We start from the raw sequence: 20355 nt of genomic DNA on the forward strand, positions 1-20355 counted from the left end.
GACATCCCTGCTGAGCAGTGCCTGTCACTCCTGTCCCAACAATCCACCTGTGAGCACGGACAGGAGCAGCCAAAGCCTCGGGAAGGGCTGGAAGTTCCAGCCCCAACCCTGAATGTGAACATCTCCACAGACAGTCCTTGTTCTCCCCCTGCCGCTCCAAATGCCACCAAAAATGATTCTTGAGGTGCATCATTTCATTTTTCAGAACAACACCACAAATTTCACATTTCATTTTTCAGAACAAAAGCTGAGAGTGGGCATTCTTCTGTTGTAATATTTAAGTAAGTACACAGGGAGTTGCTGTAATGTCACGCAAACAAACCCCAAAACATCCAAAGGCCATTTCCAGCCTTCCTTACAAGTTGATTGGATTAGCCCATTCCAGCCCTTTTGCAGGCTCTGAATTGTGCTGATTTATTCTCCAGAGACAAAATAACTCCTTTTAAATGTGGTTCAGACCGTGTAAATTCTTTGTTTATCCCTGTGGAACTCCCAAGGGTTGCAAGCACTGTCCAAGGACTTTCACAGCAGCAGGTACAGCACAGGTTCCTCAGGGGTCTCAGCCATCCCTGGCTCCTCCAGGAACCACAGGGATCCCCAATTCCTGCCCCCAGGTTCAGAGGGTCCACAGGTACAGTCCTCACACCACCTTCCTGGACTTCACCCTTTTATTTTAATATCACTCTTTTCACAGAACTCCTGAAATCTATCTTCTAGAAATGCAAGTTCAGTGCAATCTTACTTGGAAAAAAATTAAAATCCACCTGAATTGCTGAAAAAAAAACCCAAACCAAACCCTCCCATCATTGTCTCTTCCCAATAGGATTTAATTCCCTCCCTTTGTCATTTCCTAGTTTTCATGTTTAAATTTGTTGAAAGGAATCAAAAGAAGAATCCTATCTCTCCTCTTTTCTGAAACAGCTCTCTATATATTCCCACTTCTTCTTAAGAGCTAATAAACTGGATTAATTTTTTTAGGTTTTTAAGTAGAAGAAAAGCTGAGCAGAGACTTAACCCCTCCCCTGAACCTTGCACAAAGCCTGGATTTCACAAGCTGACTTGCAGCACAAATACACCTCCCAAAGAATGCTTTTTCAAACCTTATCTGGGAAGGTTTTGCAAAATAGGCATCAAGCACTAATTCTCCTTACAGCACTAAAATGATACTCACAGCTGGGAAGGAGTGGGATAGAATTCCCTCAGTGTAAGGAGCTGTGTCCTGCCAAACCCAGCTAAGGCTGAGCTGGATGTTTGAAATATCTGCTGCTCCAGGGCTTTGCTTTGCTGCCTGCTGCAGAGGGAATGGCCCAGAAAATGCCACCTGATGGGCACAGCACAGGGGGCTGCCCAGCCCAGAGTGGCCCCCAGACCCAGGGGTTTGACTGATTTCTTCAAGTCTGCAATCAAAAGTTGCCAGGATGGGAACACCCTCACCCTTTGCTATCTGCTCCTGCAACAAACCACAGCAATTCAGAGCTTTTCCACTGATGGCATCCAGCCTCCCTGGCACAAGGCTGTGTCCATCTGACAGTCCAGGACACAGCTCAGGCTGCTGCAGTGCCCAAACACCAGTGCTGGAACCACATCCAAAGGGTGAGGAAAGCCAAACTGGGTTTTCAGCCTTTTTTCCTCCTCCCTTCAGTATTTTTGGCCCGAGCCAGATGCACCCTGCCAAAATGTGTCCCCACTGCACCAACACTCCCTGAGCTATTTCACACCTCCCATCCCATGCTCCTGTGGAGCCAGCTCCACACAGACACTGCTGGGTCCAAGGGTGATGGAATGGAATCTTCCCCAGCACAGGGACAGGCCAGGGGGGACAGGGCTGGAGGATCTCCATGGCAGAAATGATGCTCAGCTGTGCAGTTCCTCCCATGCCTTCCTGGTCATTGGATCCAAATGTCACAAATGTCTCAGCTTCCTCTGGATCTGAGAGACAGGGACATGCAGGAACATGGGACAGGGTGCCCACAGGCCTGGGGAAGGGAGAAGCTCAGCCAGCCAGGGGGAGTTCTTTATAACAGGAGAATAGAAAAAAAAAAGAGAAGAAAGGGAGGAAAAAATATAAGAAATGTAAGGGGAAAAAAGAGTAAAGGGAAAGAAGGGGAAAGGGCAAAAAAGAAAAGGGGAAAGAAGAAAAGGGGGAAAGAAGAAAGAGAAAAAGGAAAAAGAAAGAAGGGAATTAGGAAAAAAGGAAAGAAGGAAAGAAGGAAAGAAGGAAAGGAGGAAAGGGAAAGAAAAGAAAGTAAAAAATAAAATGAAAAAAGGTAAAGAAGGAAGACAGGGAGACAAAGGTGGCTGGTTCTACAACCATCCTTTCATGGATGAGGGCAAATGCCAGGGTTTGAATTTGAGTTCAGTGGGAAGGGAGGGGAAGGTTTGGGAAGGTTTGGGAAGGTTTGGGAAGGTTTGGGAAGGGAAGGTTTGGGAAGGGAAGGTTTGGGAAGAGAAGGTTTGGGAAGGTTTGGGAAGGGAAGGTTTGGGAAGGTTTGGGAAGGGAAGGTTTGGGAAGGGAAGGTTTGGGAAGGGAAGGGAAGGTTTGGGAAGGGAAGGTTTGGGAAGGGAAGGTTTGGGAAGGGAAGGGAAGGTTTGGGAAGGGAAGGTTTGGGAAGGGAAGGGAAGGTTTGGGAAGGGAAGGTTTGGGAAGGGAAGGTTTGGGAAGGGAAGGGAAGGTTTGGGAAGGGAAGGGAAGGGAAGGTTTGGGAAGGTTTGGGAAGGTTTGGGAAGGGAAGGGAAGGTTTGGGAAGGTTTGGGAAGGTTTGGGAAGGGAAGGTTTGGGAAGGGAAGGTTTGGGAAGGTTTGGGAAGGTTTGGGAAGGGAAGGGAAGGGAAGGGAAGGGAAGGGAAGGGAAGGGAAGGGAAGGGAAGGGAAGGGAAGGGAAGGGAAGGGAAGGGAAGGGAAGGGAAGGGAAGGGAAGGGAAGGGAAGGGAAGGGAAGGGAAGGGAAGGGAATTTCTCAGGAGCTGGGCCTGGTGCAGAGTGACTACAATCCCTTTGCCAAGGCTAACAGAATTCCCCCATTGTCCCCACCCAGATGAAATCCATGCCTGTACCCTCAGACACATCCAGCAAAGCACTGGAGAGTGGGAGCAAGGCACCAGAGGAGCAGGGTCAGGCCTCACCTCCATTGTTCCCCATCCCAGCTCTCTGCTGCTCCTGGGCCTCCCTCCTGCACAGGGGCACTCTCCAGGGTCTGATACACAATTATCCTGGGGCCTCCCTGTGAATCTCTGGAGTCAGGTGGGGGGAAGGATCACAAGTGATGTGCTCTGGAGCTAGTGAAAAACTGCCAAGTTCTCCAGGCTCACCAGCAACAGCCAGGGAAGAATCCAGGGCTCATCCCTCCAGTGAGCACTGCAAACGTACCCCAAATGTGAGGGCTCCAAACACACTGGAATTCCCATTTCCTACAGTCCCCTGAAGTCCCTTTGCCAGGCTCTGCCCTGCTGTGGCTGGCACAGACGTGTGCCCACGCCCAGGGTCTGCTGGGCTGGGCAGTGCTGCTTTGGGGCCAGATTGGCTCCAGGGCGTTACAACAGTCCCAAAAAATGCCAAAACACTGGCAAATCTGAGAGGTGTCCACCTGGAGCCTCTCTTCCCTCTCCCGACAGCACGTTCATAAACATGCACAGGAACATGTGAAAGCTGCCCACAGAGAGGAATTATTATATTAATATATTATTATTATTATAATAATTCCTGCTGGAATTAACACTGCTGGAGCTCAGCCTGGCCAGGCTCCACCTCCAGAACAAGGCAAGAGGCTCTGCTCCTTGAGGTGTGGGATGCTCTGCTCCTCAGGATGCAGGAGGCTGTGTTCCTCAGCTCTCACAACATCCCACTCTGAGCACAGAGCTGAGGCAGCAGAGCAGGGACCCTGCAAATTCCCCACCTGGCAGTGTGTACTCACTGCTGAGATGGATGCTGGGGGGTGCTGAGGTGAATCATGGAAAGAGCTGCTGTCCTGAACCCAGAACAACAACCCAACACAGGCAGTAACTCCCACTGAACCTGCCAGCACCCTGCATCTCCCACAGAGGGTGACTCACTGAGCACATCAAACACAGCCATTAGGCAGCATTCTACAAAGGCACACAGACCAGCAGATGAAGAATTCGTGGGACAGAGCAGCAGATTCCTCTGCCCAAAGCATCCTGAGATGAGAATTCCACACCAGGTGTCTGGGAGCAGACCAAGGCTCCTGGCAGCACGCTGAAGTAACAAACCTGTGGCTGGGGTTCTCCCTGGTGGGGTCACTGGGTGTGTCCAGGTGTCCATGCTGCCCCCAGAGTGACCTCAGCCTGGGCACACCCACTCCCATCTCTGGGCTCATCCCTGGCCATCACTCAGGATTATTTCCTTCACACCTTTCTCCTTTTTCTCCCCTCAATCCTTCTCTCCTAAAACATGCTGCTGGCAGCACCAGAGGCAGCACCCCGGGGGGACCGAGCCGGGGAAGGGGTGAAAAACCCCAGACACAGCACAGGGAAGTGTCCCATCCCAACACTCTGGGGCTGACACAGCACAGGGAAGTGTCCCATCCCAACACTCTGGGGCTGACACAGCACAGGGAAGTGCCACATCCCAACACTCTGGGGCTGTGTGGGACAGAGAATGGAAGGCAGGCTGGGCAGAGAAAGCAGGGCACTTACCTGACAGGAGATCTGCACCAGGTACACCAGCTCCTTGGACTCACAGCCATTCCTCGTCACTTCGTTCTGCTCCTCGGGGAGCGAGAGCTGCAGGGCAGGGAGGGAGAGAGGAGAGCAGAGAGCAGCAGTCAGTGAGGGCACAGAGCAGCACAGGGGCTGCACCCACAGCAGCTCCCACACACGCTGAGCCCCGGGCAATCAATCAGGCAAGGGCTTGTCTGGCTGGAGCTGCCCCAGGGGGACACTCAGCACACACAGACCCTGCAATGCCACCACGTTCTGGAACCTCACCTGACACATTAAAAATAAAAATACGGTTCAAAAATAAAACAGTTACGGGGAGGCAAACGGTTCGAGGCATGAATTAAACCCTCCAGCTTAGAAGTCTGCAAAATTAATTGGTCACTGAAAATATCTCTATAAATATTCATGGATAGTGAATATAGAACAGAGCTTCTCCATACCCCCTCCCCACATGTTTTTAGTTTTTTATTTTATACATTCAGGCAGACATTAAATAATAAAACATATCTCCCAATTTCAGTGCTGTCAAGCAATTCACCCCAGCAGGGTTTTATGGCACCATTCATCACACCCAGAGTCATTAAGAGCATCATCAGGATGTGTTTGTGTGAGAGCAGTGAGGAGACATTCCTGCACATGGACTGAGCCTGGAGCATCCCACTCCTGGCCCTGTTAACCCACTAAAATGGCTAATGTTCAATGATCTTCTCTGAGAGCAGAAATTACAAATAATCCTAAGTAAGTTAAGACTGTTTGCAAAGCAAATAAATAAAGGAAATGTGTACATAAAATTTAAAAGGCTGTAAAAAAATCCTAATTAGTCAAGAGCAATAAAAAAATCCTGAACCAAATGAAAGCAGAAATGAAAAAAAGGCTGAGGAGAAGAATCCCAAGTTTCTGTATGTAATGGATGTAAGCAAGTGAAAATCAGAAGTGGGTAGTGAGAGACATCTCACAAAAAAGGGACAAAGAAGGCAAAGTTCTCTCCATACAAATGACCATGACACCTGGAATGTGTTTAACTTTGCTCTGCCAGAATCTCCCTTCTCTCTGTAGGGAAGCCCCACTGCACATGGATTCAGCCCTCTCCCTCCACCAACCCAGCTCCTGGGATTCTGACTTCTTTCCTGATGACTGTACACAGGTAAGTAACAACATCCCTGGTCCAGAAAAGGTCTTTAGATTTGTACAATTTATTACCAGCATAGGCTGCTGCCATTAATGTGATTAAACACAACCATTGCTTCTGTATTGCACCTTCCCCCCATCTTTATCATCATTCTTTGCTATCAAATGTCACATCTGAAGTGCTATTGAGTTTTGAAACGATAGCCAAAGGAAACCCAAGGCATGCAGTAAAGGAAGGCTCACACGCACTGTAGGTATTTCCCATGTTTGCCAGGTATGAGGGTCAAAGAGTCACAAAGATGATCCAAAGGCTGGAGCAGCCCTTCTGTAAGAAAAGGCTGAGAGAACTGAAAGTGCTCACTTGGAGAGGAGAAGCTCCAGGGAGAGCTCAGACTCTGCCAGGGCCTGAAGGGGCTCCAGGAGAGCTGCAGAGGGACTGGGGACAAGGCATGGAGGGACAGGACACAGGGAATGGCTCCCACTGCCAGAGGGCAGGGCTGGATGGGGTATTGGGAATTGGGAATTGTTCCCTGTGAGGGTGGGCAGGCCCTGGCACAGGTGCCCAGAGCAGCTGTGGCTGCCCCTGGATCCCTGGCAGTGCCAAGGCCAGGCTGGACAGGGCTGGGAGCAGCCTGGGACAGGCTGGGACTGGATGGGCTTTAAGGGCTCTTCTTACCCAACCCAGTTCTGAGATTCTATGAATCAAATGTGGGTTTCCTACTCCTGGAGAAAGGTTTCCATCCTCTAATCTCCCCTGTGCTCCCTGAGGGCACAGAGACCCCCCCAGCCCAAGGGAATTTCAGGTGTCCCTTCACTGAGTGTGTCAGTGGCAAAGCTCATCACCACAAGCCCCAAAAAATCACCAAGAGGCAACTGCAGAGCTCCCTGAAAGGAACTCAGGGCCTGAGTGTGCAGCAGAACGTGGGGAAGAGAAAGGCAGGGGTGAATCCATCACCCTCCCCCTCACACACCCACAGCAGGCCGGGCTCTGCACAGAGCGCAGGAGGAGCAGGGATCAGCTGGAGCTGTGAGCAGGGCACTGGGGCACAGCCATCCTCCTTCCCAAGGCCTGGGGAGCATCCTCAGGATCCCACTCAGGGGTTCACACCTCCCAGGCAGCCCCTCCTCAGGCCCTGTTCACACAATGTCACCGTGGGGAGGAGGGACATTCCATCCACTGCTGGCCCCGGGCCATGCACCTGTCCCTGATTGCAGAGCTGTAAAACCAGCTAACCTGCTCCTCTGCCACGGGCAGCCTCGTGTCACTGAGACCGACACAGGAACTGTTCACACAGGAAAATCTCTGGGGTGTATCCTGCAGTCCAGCTGTCCTCACAGCAAAATGCCCCCAAAGATGAATATTTGCTCATGTTCCCTGTCCCCACGTGGTTCAGTGTTGCAGTGTGAGCTCATTGCCTGTTTTACTTCCCAGTCCCTTCCCAGCTGTGGCAATACCTCTCTCCCTTCCCCCTCGCCCCCTTGCTGAGTGAGTTCTGTCAGTCAGTTTTAACATTCCAGCAAGGCCTCGTGTGGTTGGTCAGGTTCAAAGGATGTCCCCAGGCCTGGGGTCATTGGCCTGTCCGTGTGTCCCTCGTCCCCTGGGACCCTCCTCCTCCCACCTGCTTGGTGCTCACCTGTCCCTTCCCCTCCCCCTGTCCCTGGGCTTAAATTCAGCCAGGGCCATGGGGTCAGGATTCTGCTGGAGCTGTTACCAAGATTCAGGTGTCTGTGACCATGGAATAAAACTCTGGATCAAACCCTCCGACAGAATCCGTCTCCTTTTCCTCTTCACCCTCGCCTGAAGCCCTTCCACCTGAGGTAAACTGAGTTTCTGCAAGCCTGGGTTTGTTTCAGTGCCCAGCTGCAGCATCCAGCCAGCCAAAGGTGTCTCTGAGGTGAAACACCACAGCTGCTGCCTTTGGCCCAGCAGCAAGGGTCAGACGGGCCCAGGCACAATCTACCTGGTAATATTGGGGTCTTATTCCAATAGTTCAGTTTGTATTTTGCTTTGTTAATAGACACGCACCAAAGCTCTCCCACGAATTATGGATGTCCCGATGTTTAAAAGCTTTTCCTGCTGCTGCATTCCCTGTAAACAGAACATCCTGGAAAGCCCAGTTGCCCCCAGGCTTGGTTTGAAATCCAAGCACAAAGCAGAGGCCTCTCCTGACCTTACTGGAGTCTGAACATGACTCATGGGCAGAATCTGTTTGGCTCCAAAGTGGGACATTGATTTTTGTGTTCTTAAAGAACAGAGCAGCCAGCAGGGCCTCGTGGATATCCCTGTAACTGTGCCAATGTGTTTTCCTGAGGTAAATAATCTGTAAATAGCATTTATTGCAAGTGATCAGAGTTAAACAGCATATACTTCATAATATATAATCTGCAATGTTCCTTCTTCACATTGAAATTGGCTGTCAAACCTCCTGAGCCTGATGAACAATTAAGAGGCATTAGATCCCATTAGGTTCATTTATTGTTGGAATATATATGCTTAGCTAGGATGAGTGGATATGACAAATTTTATAAATGGGCTTTAGAGTATCCTAAACTTCTCATTGGTAGCATTTCATGATACACAAAGAAAGCCTTAAAACCAGTCACACCACACTTTGTCTGTATGGATAATGCAGAGTCTTGAAAACATCACAGAATCAGGGAATCCCAGAATGGTCTGGGTTGGAAGGGACCTTAAAGCTCATCTGGTTCCTTGGGCAGGGACTCCTTCCACAGTCCCAGGCTGCTCCAACCTGCCTTGGACATTTCCAGGGGCAGCCACAGCTCCTCTGGGCAGCAAGGCCAAGGCATGGCTCCAATTTGTCTTTACATGGCTGGGGACAAGTCTGGGAGCCTTCACCCTGTGCACACTCACTGAGAACTGATGATGAATTCCACACAGGTAATTTTTCCTCTACCAGCAAACTCGTACCACAAGTTTTGGGCTCTTTTTGCCCAAAAGAGCAGTGCTTGCTGGCCAACACTTTCCGGATCACATCTACAAGGAGCTTTAACTTAAAAATGCTTCTAGTTCATGTCTGAGGCTCATCTCTGGCAAGCTGGGTGATAAAGGGACTGATTTTACAGGGGTCTCCTGCAAAGCAAAATTTATTGGTCATTCCTCTTGTACGGAAGAACAACGGCAAAGCAGGAGGCTGAGTTATGATACAGCACATTTGGAATTAAAAATAATTAAAAGATAACTCTTGAGATCTGTGCAATCATTTTTTTTTTACTTCCAACCACTGCAGGGTTTTGTGTGCTCCTCTTACAAATAGCAAAAGCTGTGAAGAATCATCTCAGGAAAAGCACTACATAAATCTGTTGAGAGGACAGGGATTGTTGGCTACTAACAATGAGCCAAATCCCGACCAGGTAAGCCCTGGTGCCCCACATGTCAAAGGAAGCTCACTCAGCAGCTTTAATTTTCATCTCCTGGTTTCCTGAGTGATGTCAACCCCATCATCCAGCTCTCCTGGTCACAGGGTGATTTGTGAGAAGCCTGGGAAGCGTGGATTTGATTTGTCTGTGGAACTTACTTCAACTTCTGCTTCATAAAGCCATGAGTGCACTGATCTCACTCATGCACATCACAGCAAGTGAGAAACACAGGGCTGTGGCAGAGAGCTCACAATAAAATAAAAATATGTAACAAAGAGAAAACAAAACATAAAAGAAAATAAAAAAACCCAAATAAATCCCACTCCCCAACAGAATCAGCGTTAAGGTTATAATTTAATGGGGGAGGCATTCAGTAATTAGATGACAATTAATTAATGAGAACTGTAAGCTAGGAAAATAATCTTGTTTCCAAATAGGAGGAACAGATAATCCTTCCCAAACTCCAAATCTGTCTGTGCAGGCAATGGTGTAAACTTTTATACTTAAATTAAACTAATCCAACTGAGACCCCCTCTCGTGTCAGAGGAGTGAGGTCAGTGTGGAGCTACACTGGGACACAGCCAGGGAATAACACTCCAGAGAGCAGCAAAACCCTGTAAAATAACTCCTACAATTCCTGAGCTGATTTCAGCCCTTACAAAGCACCTCCCAGTTTCCATCTAAATTCCTTGGACAATGATGTCCTGGTTGGGAGCCAGCAGAGAGCCAAGACCTCAGAGGTGATGCTGTGTGTGCACACCAGGGCCTGGCTCCTGCAAGAGGCTTTGGGGACACTGCTGGTGCAGAGCTGGGACAGGATCAAGCCACAGGGAGCAAACAGGAGCTTCTTCAGGAAAATACTGGGACAATCACAAACATCCAAATGTCACCAATCTGAGCTGACACAGGAGTTTCTGGCATCTCTCACAGAGGGTGACAGAAACCTGCCTGTCCTTGGCCCTGCCCTGAGGTTTCTCATACATTTCACGGCCAGTCAAAGGAATTATGGAGAATCACAGAATTGTTGGGGTTGAAAAAGCCTATGAGATCATGAAGTCCAACCGCTCCTCCAGCACTGCCACGACCCATGTCCACAAGTGTCACATCCACATGGATTTGAAATCCCCCTGGGGATGTGGACTCCACCACTGGCCCTGGGCAGCTGTGTCAGGGCTGGACAGCCCTTTCCAGGAAGAAATTGTCCCTGATATCCAATCTAAACCTCCCCTAGAGCAACTTGAGGCCGCTCCCTCTGCTCCTGTCCCTGTTCCCTGGAGCACAGCCCGATCCCCCCGGCTGTGTCCTCCTGGCAGGAGCTGTGCAGAGCCACAAGGGCCCCTGAGCCTCCTCTGCTCCAGGCTGGGCCCCTGCCCAGCTCCCTGGACAACAAAACACAGCTGCTCCCTACAGCTCTTTCTCTGTGCTTCAAAATATTAATTACTTAATATTAATTACAACAGTATTATTCACCCAATGGATATAATTATATTGTGGTATGTATCTAAATATATGCATATAAATATGAGTGCTTTACTTGTATAATAAATATTGTGATATTCATATAATAAACTACACCCATAATATAAAATACAATAAATGTATAACTGTATTTATATACTGAATATAACTCAGTTATTATAAGATAAAGTACAAACAAGTTGAGCATCATTAGCAGACCCTCTCCCCGTGATCCAACGATCCAGGTGGGATGAGGAGCTCACAGCTGCAGGAGTCTCCAGGAGACAAGGGATGGCAGGATGCTGACCAAGGCTTTAGCCAGGAGTTGTAAGGCAGAGGGAAGGCTGCTGCTTTTCCTGCCAGAGGTTGTGTCACTGTTCCAAGGACAGCTGGTGATCCTGTCACATTTTCCCAAGACAGAATTTCAGGTTAAATCCCTGGGGAAGGCAGCCAGACACAGGCAATGGGAATTGTTGCTGCTCACACTCGGCCATGGCAAAAGCCCATTAATCCTGCAAAGCACTGTTTCATCTGATAACTTTTTCCTGACAGTATTAGGAATTACTTTTTTTCCCCTTCCTAAACCACCACACTTTCATGTCTGTTAATTTCTGATGTTGGTGCAATTTAGCAAATCAAACCAGGAGCAGCGGCACCTTCATGGAATGTGTGCAGTGGGTGCAAGTCTGTCTAGCGGCCAAGGGCAAGGAGCAGGAGGCTCATTTCCCTGTGAAACATGGCCATGTTTGATTAAAAAACAATAATTCTAAGACTCAAATATCCTTGGGACAAATCCTGAAGAAATTAAAAGCTGATTAAACTCTGAGATACTGCCTCACTATAAGGAAAAGCTTTGACCACATCTCTCAGCTCCAGTCACCACCAGCCAGTCCCTGCAGCAGCTCTAAATTATCCTGCTGGTCCAAGCCCCACTTCACTCTCATTACCCAGGCCATTACTCACAGCAGCTTGTCTGGTAATGGGACATCTTCCAGACCTGCCTTTTGATACATGTGAAGATTTGATTTTATTCTATCTGAAATTTTAGGTTGGCAAATCTTCTCAAACAGGGAAACGTTTTCTACCTAATTACTCTGACAGCACAAATGTATTTATATGGCCTATTTTGCCTCACTCCAGCTTTATCTTGCTAAATGTACTAATTATCCTCCCACACACTTCCCATCTTCTCCTGCTTTCCTGCCTCATCCTCAACTGTGGCTTCAGAGCAGAAAAAGAACATTCTTCACAGAGTGGTTTCTTTACCCAAGCATAAATATCCTCAAGTAATGATCAAAGTAAAGACAGGAAAGCCCTGTTTAAAGAGCATTTTTCTATCTGACTCTCCTTTTTTCCTCTGCTATTCTAAATCACCCCTTTGACAACTCCAACACAGTGCTCAAAAAGCAGCAGAAAAATACACAGAAAATCAAATAGGGCTTGATAAGAGAAAAAAGGAAAATGCACCTCGTGTAATGCCATGCAGTCACTACTCCAGGCTCCCCAGGGTGTGAGTAAATCCCTCACACCTCATCTGAACCATGTGGAGTATTGGACATCATCCCTGGACAGTCCATGGAGCAGCAGGGGCCAGCCTGGCCACACTCAGCCACCATCAGCACCAGGGTGAGCAGAGACCCAGGCACAGCTCTCCCAGGACAGGAGGATTTTGATCTCTAAGGAACCTTTCTACCCAAGCATTCTGTCTTTCTCTGGTTCCCCTTCCTGTTTTGTACAGAGTGTGAGATACCATTGTGTGGGAGGGTTTGGATGCTGGAATTAAACTCCAAGGCACCTCTGGAGTAAAGTGGAAAAACATCTCCATGAAGAGATTCCCAGTGACACATGAGGGAATGGCTGGAGCTGGGCCAGGGGAGGTTCAAGCTGCATTTAGAGAAAGGTTCTGCCCCAGAGGGTGCTGGCACTGCCCAGGCTGCCCAGGGAATGGGCACAGCCCCGAGGCTGCCAGAGCTCCAGGAGGGTTTGGGATGCCCAGGGTGGGGTTGTTGGGGGTGGGACTGGATGATCCTGGGGGTCCCTCCAGCTCAGGAGGTTCTGTGATCTGTCATACCCTGTTTTCTCCCCATGGACTGAGCACAGTACAATAGAAAACATCCCTGGAATGTGTGAGGATAGGAGGGATAGATGTCAAATTGACTGATGGAATGCCAGAGAATGGTTTGGCTTGGAAGAGATCTTAAAGCCCATCCCATTCCTCTCCCTTCCACTGTCCCAGGCTGCTCCAATCCCCAGTGTCCAACCTGGTCTTGGGCACTGCCAGGGATCCAGGGTGGGCACCCTGTGCCAGGGCCTGCCCACTCTCACAGGGAACCATTCCCAATTCCCAATATCCCATCCAGCCCTGCCCTCTGGCAGTGGGAGCCATTCCCTGTGTCCTGTCCCTCCATGCCTTGTCCCCAGCCCCTCTCCAGCTCTCCTGGAGCCCCTTCAGGCCCTGGCAGGGGCTCTGAGCTCTCCCTGGAGCCTTCTCCTCTCCAGGTGAGCACCCCCAGCTCTCCCAGCCTGGCTCCAGCCCTGGAGCAGCTCTGGGGCCTCTCTGGACTGGCTCCAGCAGCTCCAGGTCCTTCTTTCCTGGGAAACCCCAGAGCTGGACACAGTAAATCCCTTTCCCAGCACACACAATTCCCATCCAATCAAAGGTGCACTCAGAGGTTGGGTTTTATGCAAGAACTCACACTGAGTCAATTTAAGAGCTTGTGGGATGTGTGTTTTGCCTGTAGTTACTTCCAGAACTATTTTAAGCTTGCAAATTACACAAGACAATTTCTTCCTATGGCAGGATGATTATTCAGCAGTCAGCATCCCTTCATCTGAGCTTCACCTTCAAGACTAATAAATCCTAGCATGGTTTATAAATATGAACAGCCAGAGAAAAGGGCAGGTCCCAGCCCCAGCAGGACCCTCAGGGTGCTTTACAAGTACTGGATGCAGCAATGGCTCCATTTGTGCCTCACAAGCACAAGAACACATCTCCTTTGGGCTGTTTGGTTATTGTGCTTTTAATATAAGCATCCAGTGAGGTCATGCACCAGTGCTACACATCTTGGTGCTTCTGAGAGAGCTGAGAACAGCTGGGACACTCCTTGAAGTCCTTCAAAATCAAAACTCCTGCAGAGAATAACTTTAAAATCATAGAACCCCAGAATGCTGTGGAGGGGAAGGGACTGTAGAGCCCATCTCGTTCCACCCCCTGCCATGGGCAGGGACACCTTCCACTGTCCCAGCTCGCTCAGAGCTCTACCCAGCCTGGCCTTGGACATTTCCAGGGATGTGGCATCCACAGATGGAATGTATGGACACTGAGAGGAGCCTGCTGGGCTCCCATGGAAAAACAGAGCTCCTGGTGTGGGACATACTGCTGCAACTGCTTAAATACACATTCCCTGAGCTCTTCCCAGAGGTATGGGAAATGGCATCACTTCGAGATGGCAGCAAAACCTCCACTGCAACCACAGCATCTGAGATCTGACCTGCGGGGTTTTCAGATTTCCAGGGACTGGGGCAGGACAGGCCCACTCTGGTCCATCAGCCACAGGGTAAAAGATAAGGCACATTAAGGGATATTAATCAGCTAAGAGAGAGAAATCTAGAATAAATATGAACCCAGGCAAAACACTTGCCCAGTGCCACACTTCTCTTGCATGCAGTGAAAGGAAAGGGGAGGAAAGGGAAAAGGAAAGGGGAAGGGGAAGGGGAAGGGGAGGGGAGGGGAGGGGAGGGGAGGGGAGGGGAGGGGAGGGGAGGGGAGGGGAGGGGAGGGGAGGGGAGGGGAGGGAAGGGAAGGTTTGGGAAGGGAAGGTTTGGGAAGGGAAGGTTTGGGAAGGGAAGGTTTGGGAAGGTTTGGGAAGGTTTGGGAAGGTTTGGGAAGGTTTGGGAAGGTTTGGGAAGGGAAGGGAAGGGAAGGGAAGGGAAGGGAAGGGAAGGGAAGGGAAGGGAAGGGAAGGGAAGGGAAGGGAAGGGAAGGGAAGGGAAGGGAAGGGAAGGGAAGGGAAGGGAAGGGAAGGGAAGGGAAGGGAAGGGAAGGGAAGGGAAGGGAAGGGAAGGGAAGGGAAGGGAAGGGAAGGAAAGGCAATTCCTTGTGAATTTTACCCTTTCCATGAAATTCCTTGTGAATTTTACCCTTTCCAATCTCACTTGCTGTTCTGGACAGGAGGGTCCTCCCCTCCCCATGCTGCTGCTGGAGAGCTGCTCTGAGACACAACTCACAGGGGATCCAGCTGGTGCCTCTCTGAGATGAAATCAGAAGTAACCTTGACCTAGGCGCAGTCAGAAATGCACGACTTGGAAAGATCCCCCTTTCAATCCCCGATGCCAGGTGGAGCTGCCAACACAGGCCACTGCTGTATAACTGCTGGAGTCTGTTTAACTCCTAAGCCAAGTCTATCTGATGCCTAAGCTTGTTGAGATACAAAATCTCAGAGTTCTATCAGAGACACTTCCCTCAGATTTTTCTGTATTAAGATGCAAATGTTTTCTCAAGTGGTCTCACCCTTTTATCTCCTCTAAATGTGTAAGAAGGTCAATCTTCATAAGCGATAAAATATTTATAAAAACTTCTTAGATGCAGCCACTGGAGACCCCATTAGGCAAAAACAACTTGTGAGTGTCTGCAAACAGAATGTTTTCATGGAATCAAAATATCTGAGGTTATTAAAAACAAAGCAGGAGCACCCCTGCGTGTGGCTGCAGGCAGAGCAGGGCCTCGGGCACCGGGGATTGGCACAGAGCACAGAACATCCTGGATTGCTCCAGGGGCTCCACTGCCACCTGTGGGGTTTCTGCTTGCAATTTCCTGGGTTTGTCTTTTGTCTCTAAAGCTCTCTGTGTTGAGAAACTTCCACACTCCTTGGATTCCAGGCTATGAAAATCTGGTTTTCAGATAAACAGTGCTGAGCTTTACAGACTGAAGCCACTGGGCTCACAACTGCTTCTCACCCTAGCTGGGTGAAGCCTGGATTTTATTTTTTTTTTATGACACAGAATCTATGTCACTTGGAATGACATTTGAGAAGACATGGGAGAAACAAAGTGGTACTGCCAGATTTGCTTCATGGATTTCTTTACTGCAGGTATTTTTGCTTCCATGATAACCTCACATCCTTCTCCCTTGGGGGCACACAACTTCCAAAAACTTCCTCTGGGGTTTCAGGAGACAACATGGAACACAGCACTAAGCAGAGGCTCTCAAACCAGCAGCCACAGGCACAGGAAGCTGTTCTCCCACCAGACTTACAAGGGGTAGGAAGTTACAAGCAGGAGGAGCTTGGAAAGTCCCTGTGCCACAGCTGGGGAGTCAGAGCCCCAGCCTGGCTGGGAGCCTGGGCTGGTTCAGGCAATCCCATCCCTCCTGCACGCTTGTCCCAAGGGGTGATCAGGCCATTCCCAACTCCACAGGGCACAGGAGTGACCTCCCTGTGCTGCCCTGCATGGACACGTGCTCCAGGGACAGAGAACTAGAAAATAAACGAGCAGAATCTGTTCCTGACTCCCATCTATGATTTCTGACCACCAAGAGACATCCATGGGATCAAACACAAAGCCCAGGGCTCTGCCAGCACACCTCTGTGGGAATGCACAGCACAGCTCCTCCAAGGAGAGACGGCAGGGTCAGCCCAGCCCAGATGCATCTGGCTCAGCACACACAGAGTCTCCATTATGGCAAGCTGTTGATGGAATTGTTTGGTTGTTGTTTGAGGAAAACAGCCCATTCCAGAGCATGTGTGATGTCCTGCTCTGTCCCAGAGCTCCATCCCTGGCCAACCTCACCTCAAACTTTGCATCCCCTGGGGCTTTGTTTTTCTTAAGGAAAGGAAATAACTGTGGTACAGCCACAAGGAAATGAAAACAATCTTGGGGTGCACAACTTATCCCTCCTAAATTCAATTTCCATAAGAAAATACAGCATAAATGAAACATTTCCTCAATAAAAGCAATTGCAAGGCTGGATTAAATGGCTGTGGGCACAGGCTCCTGTTAACACTGCACTGCTGGCAAAATCTAATGCCAAACAAGAGCAATTCCTGGCACTGACACCTCCAGGTACCATAAACCAGACCCCAAGCAGAGAGGTCTGATGTAAAAAGAGTTTGAAGACATATCTTTGAGTGACTTTACAAAAAGCAACTTTTGGAGCATTTCAGGACCAGGCAGAGGACTTGGAACTTCTTGTTTTGTTTCAAACTTCTGAGACTTGGCTCTCATTGAGCTGCACAGTGCCTGGAAGGGAAGTACCTGGAGGTACCTGCAGAGCACACCCAGCTGTTCCCATGAAATCCTAACAGGGAAGGGAAGGGAAGGGAAGGGAAGGGAAGGGAAGGGAAGGGAAGGGAAGGGAAGGGAAGGGAAGGGAAGGGAAGGGAAGGGAAGGGAAGGAAGGGAAGGGAAGGGAAGGGAAGGGAAGGGAAGGGAAGGGAAGGGAAGGGAAGGGAAGGGAAGGGAAGGGAAGGGAAGGGAAGGGAAGGGAAGGGAAGGGAAGGGAAGGGAAGGGAAGGGAAGGGAAGGCTGGTTATTCACAGATGTGTGCTGTAAGGAATCAGTGTAAGAAAAAAGCCACAAGCCAACAGATCCCAAATAATTAAATCTTGGAGTGGGCTGAATGTTGTGTGTGAAAAGCAGTGCCATGCACACTGTGACACTGTGCAGGAATTTGAAAGCTTCCAGTCCAAATAATCCTGGTTACTCTGCTCAGTCTGCTCAGCCAAACACACACAGAGAAATAAAACACAAAACCCCCTCAGTTTCTCTAACTCATGGCAAACATTAAGCTCAGAACTCTGAGTGACACGGGTGCTGTATCAGTAGCACCACTAACCAAATGAAAGGTGTCAGCCTGACCAATTGATGAAGGGGTAAAAGTCTGAGAAGATGCCTCCTCTTCCCATATGCAAATCTGGGTGCTAGGGATGAAAGCTTCAGTGGCCCTCAGGAAAAGCAAGAAGCAAAGATAGGCAGGAAATAGGAAGTGGTTTAAGTCCAACTCTCCTACAAAAAAGCCAAGGAGCTGAGCCAGCACAAAGGGAGCTTTGGGACACATGCTGACAGCTGCCCTGGCAGGGCAAGGAGCAGGGCAATCCTCACAAGGGCTCAGCAGAGCGCTGGAGATGCTGAGCACCCCCTTGTGCTCTGCCTGAGAGCCTGGAGCTGCACACACTCCAGAGGTGGCACATGGAAAGAGTCATTCCTAGAAAGTCTGGATGCTGCTTTTGTCTGGTTAATAATTTACTGGCTATGACTGAAGAAATACATGTAACCTCCTCAAACTTCTCTGTCAACGGCAGATTGCTCTGTGCCTCCTGTCAGCTCAACATCCAAGTGAGCATTACCTGTCCCTGCACCTGATGAAAGATTTATCCAAGCCTGCTTCACATACCCACAGATCTGCCTCAGAAACTGAGAATAATGATCTACAAAATTATCCAAAAGTTCAGAGTCAACATACACTCACTTTGACAACAGATACTCCTTTATATTCAAAAGATTCTTTTTAAAGGTGCATGAAAGAACAAATAAGAGGAAACAAATGCTAAAATCTCCTTTGCTACCCCTACCCTCATAATAAAGGGTATGTCCTAGGAATTATTAGCAATAGTTTGGAACACATTTAGCACCATAAAATATGCTGGGCTCTCATTTTTCTGCTTGGTAGGAGATGCACTAGAGGTTTAAAAATATTTCTCTCAAAAGCCATTCCCTTCTCCTGAGGCAGGAAAGCTCTGCTGGGATGTTCTCCACCCCACTCCCAGCTAATTCCCTCTACCTCATTAATATAGCTTTCAGACTGACTTCTCACTGCAAAAAGATCTTCCCAAAGGCCACAGGTTAATCTCTGGGAGGAGAACCACAGTCTGTATTATCCTGAGCTTTAAAATCTGTCATGGAAGAGAGTCTACACAAAAATACAACCACCTCCCCCCTTCTGAACTACCTCTGAAGATTCTGCAAAGAACCCTTGTTAAACTGGAATCTGAATCGCTCTTTATTGCCACAGCAGCACTTGGTGCCACGCTGCAGGCGCCCTTCCAGACGCTTTTATTTTATCCTGGTGACTGTAGCAAACAAAAAGGATCTCGTAGCAAGCGCAGAGGTTCTCTGAGCCTGTGCACTACTTACCCCTGCTACACCGCCCCGTTCTTCCCATGGACGGGCTCCCTAGCCCCGGTCTAACAGCTCCAGCTCTCCCCGCAGCCTCCCCGCAGCCGATTGAGAAGCGCTCGCCAGGATCCAGCGCAGCCGCTCCGGGCCGGGGGATGGCGGGCCCGGGAGCGCTCCTAGGGCCGGCCCCGGGGCTCTGCCCCCGCCACGCTGCCCATCTCATGCTCGGCTGGCACCGCGGGCAGAGCGGGCTGCTCCTGCCGCTGCCGCTCGCTCTCGCTCTGGGGAGGTCCCGCGGGACGAGCCGCGCAGTTCAGCGGGAGCCAAGAGAAACAGCGAATGCGTGCAGGGACCGCGCTCACAGCGGCACCCGAGCGGCCGAGAGAGAGCAGTGACAGCAGGGCCAGCACATGGCCGGAGCCAGCACAGCCCGAGCCGGGCCGAGCCGAGCCGGGCCGGGCCGAGCCGAGCCGGGCCGATGGCTCCGGCGCCGCTTTCCCGCTGCCCGCAGCCGGCTCGGGGCTGGGCCGGAGCCCCGGAGCTCCCCTCAGGCCGGGGCTGCCGGCCGGGACCGGGCACGGCGGGCTCTGCTCCCTGCACGGCCCCCACACAGCACAAGCATTTGGTGAGCAAAGTTTGCGGTCAGAGCCTTCCCTGGCCAGTGAACAGCCTGAACACGTCTGCGTGTCCGAGGGGTCCGGGTGTGAGAGTAAATGAGGCTCATCTGCAACATCCAATATTGCAGGTCAATATTCACTGGCTGGATTTTAGCATTCAGCACCTGAGACCCGATCAACACTGACAGGGACAGCACTGTCTTCCCCATAGACCCAAAAACTTGGGTTCAGTGTAGGTTCCAGTTTTTAAATTTGAGTGGTAATTTAAGGGAGTCATTATTCTCATGAACACCACATCACTACTGCAAGTCCACACCACTTCTTCCAGTCTGGAATATGCAAGTTCAGTTCCTTCTCTGTAGAAAGGCATTTTGGGAATCACTAGCCATTGGAAGCACTTCTATCCCAGCCCGCCCACCCCTGCCTGGTGATGATTTCACCACCAAAGGGAGAAAATGCCATTAGCTCCCTCTTCTCTATGGTAATATGGTAATAGTTATGGTAATAAACATTACCATAATTATGGTAATATGGAAATATTAAGATCTGACACTTTCCCAGCACAACCTTGTGCTTTTATTACATTCTGTCACAGAGGTCCCTTGTCAAATTCAGGTGCAATTTTTGCAGTCCAAGTCAGTTCTCAGAAACTGCAGGCCCCTGTCAGAGCCTTCATCTTCCTCAAGGCACAATGAGCTTTTACCCTGAATATGCCAGAAGTCAGTCCTGTGTTTCACTTATTATTTTACTGCAAATGATGCTCTGTTTGAAGGGCACTGTGCTTCAGACTGCCAGTGTCAGAGATGGGCTGGGCAGCCCAAAAATGGCAGGGAATGATCACCTCAGCACCCAGCAGGGTCAGCAGAGTGCTGCGGGTCAGTAACATCACACAGCAGGAACTCCCCATAAATCCACATTTTTAATCTGCAGAGAACAGATTTTCCAAGACTCTTCCCCACTTCTCAGATTTATTTCTCTAACAATGCA

General features: G+C 49.8%; 1 protein-coding gene across 5 annotated transcripts in view; it reads right to left on the minus strand.

The window, feature by feature from the left end:
* ARHGAP32 (Rho GTPase activating protein 32) overlaps positions 1-20355 on the minus strand; it is a 247282-nt gene that overhangs the window by 95740 nt on the left and 131187 nt on the right. For 4 of the 5 annotated variants that reach the window (XM_063178517.1, XM_063178514.1, XM_063178516.1 and 1 more), the window contains one exon: positions 4652-4738. In XM_063178517.1, coding sequence (XP_063034587.1) covers positions 4652-4738 — 87 coding nt within the window. Of the gene's footprint in view, positions 1-4651; positions 4739-18769; positions 18898-20355 lie in introns of those variants that run through there. The other variant, XM_063178518.1, reaches the window with a different exon arrangement.

The sequence above is a fragment of the Melospiza melodia genome, chromosome 29, assembly GCF_035770615.1.
Source record: "Melospiza melodia melodia isolate bMelMel2 chromosome 29, bMelMel2.pri, whole genome shotgun sequence".
Lineage (NCBI taxonomy): Eukaryota > Metazoa > Chordata > Aves > Passeriformes > Passerellidae > Melospiza > Melospiza melodia.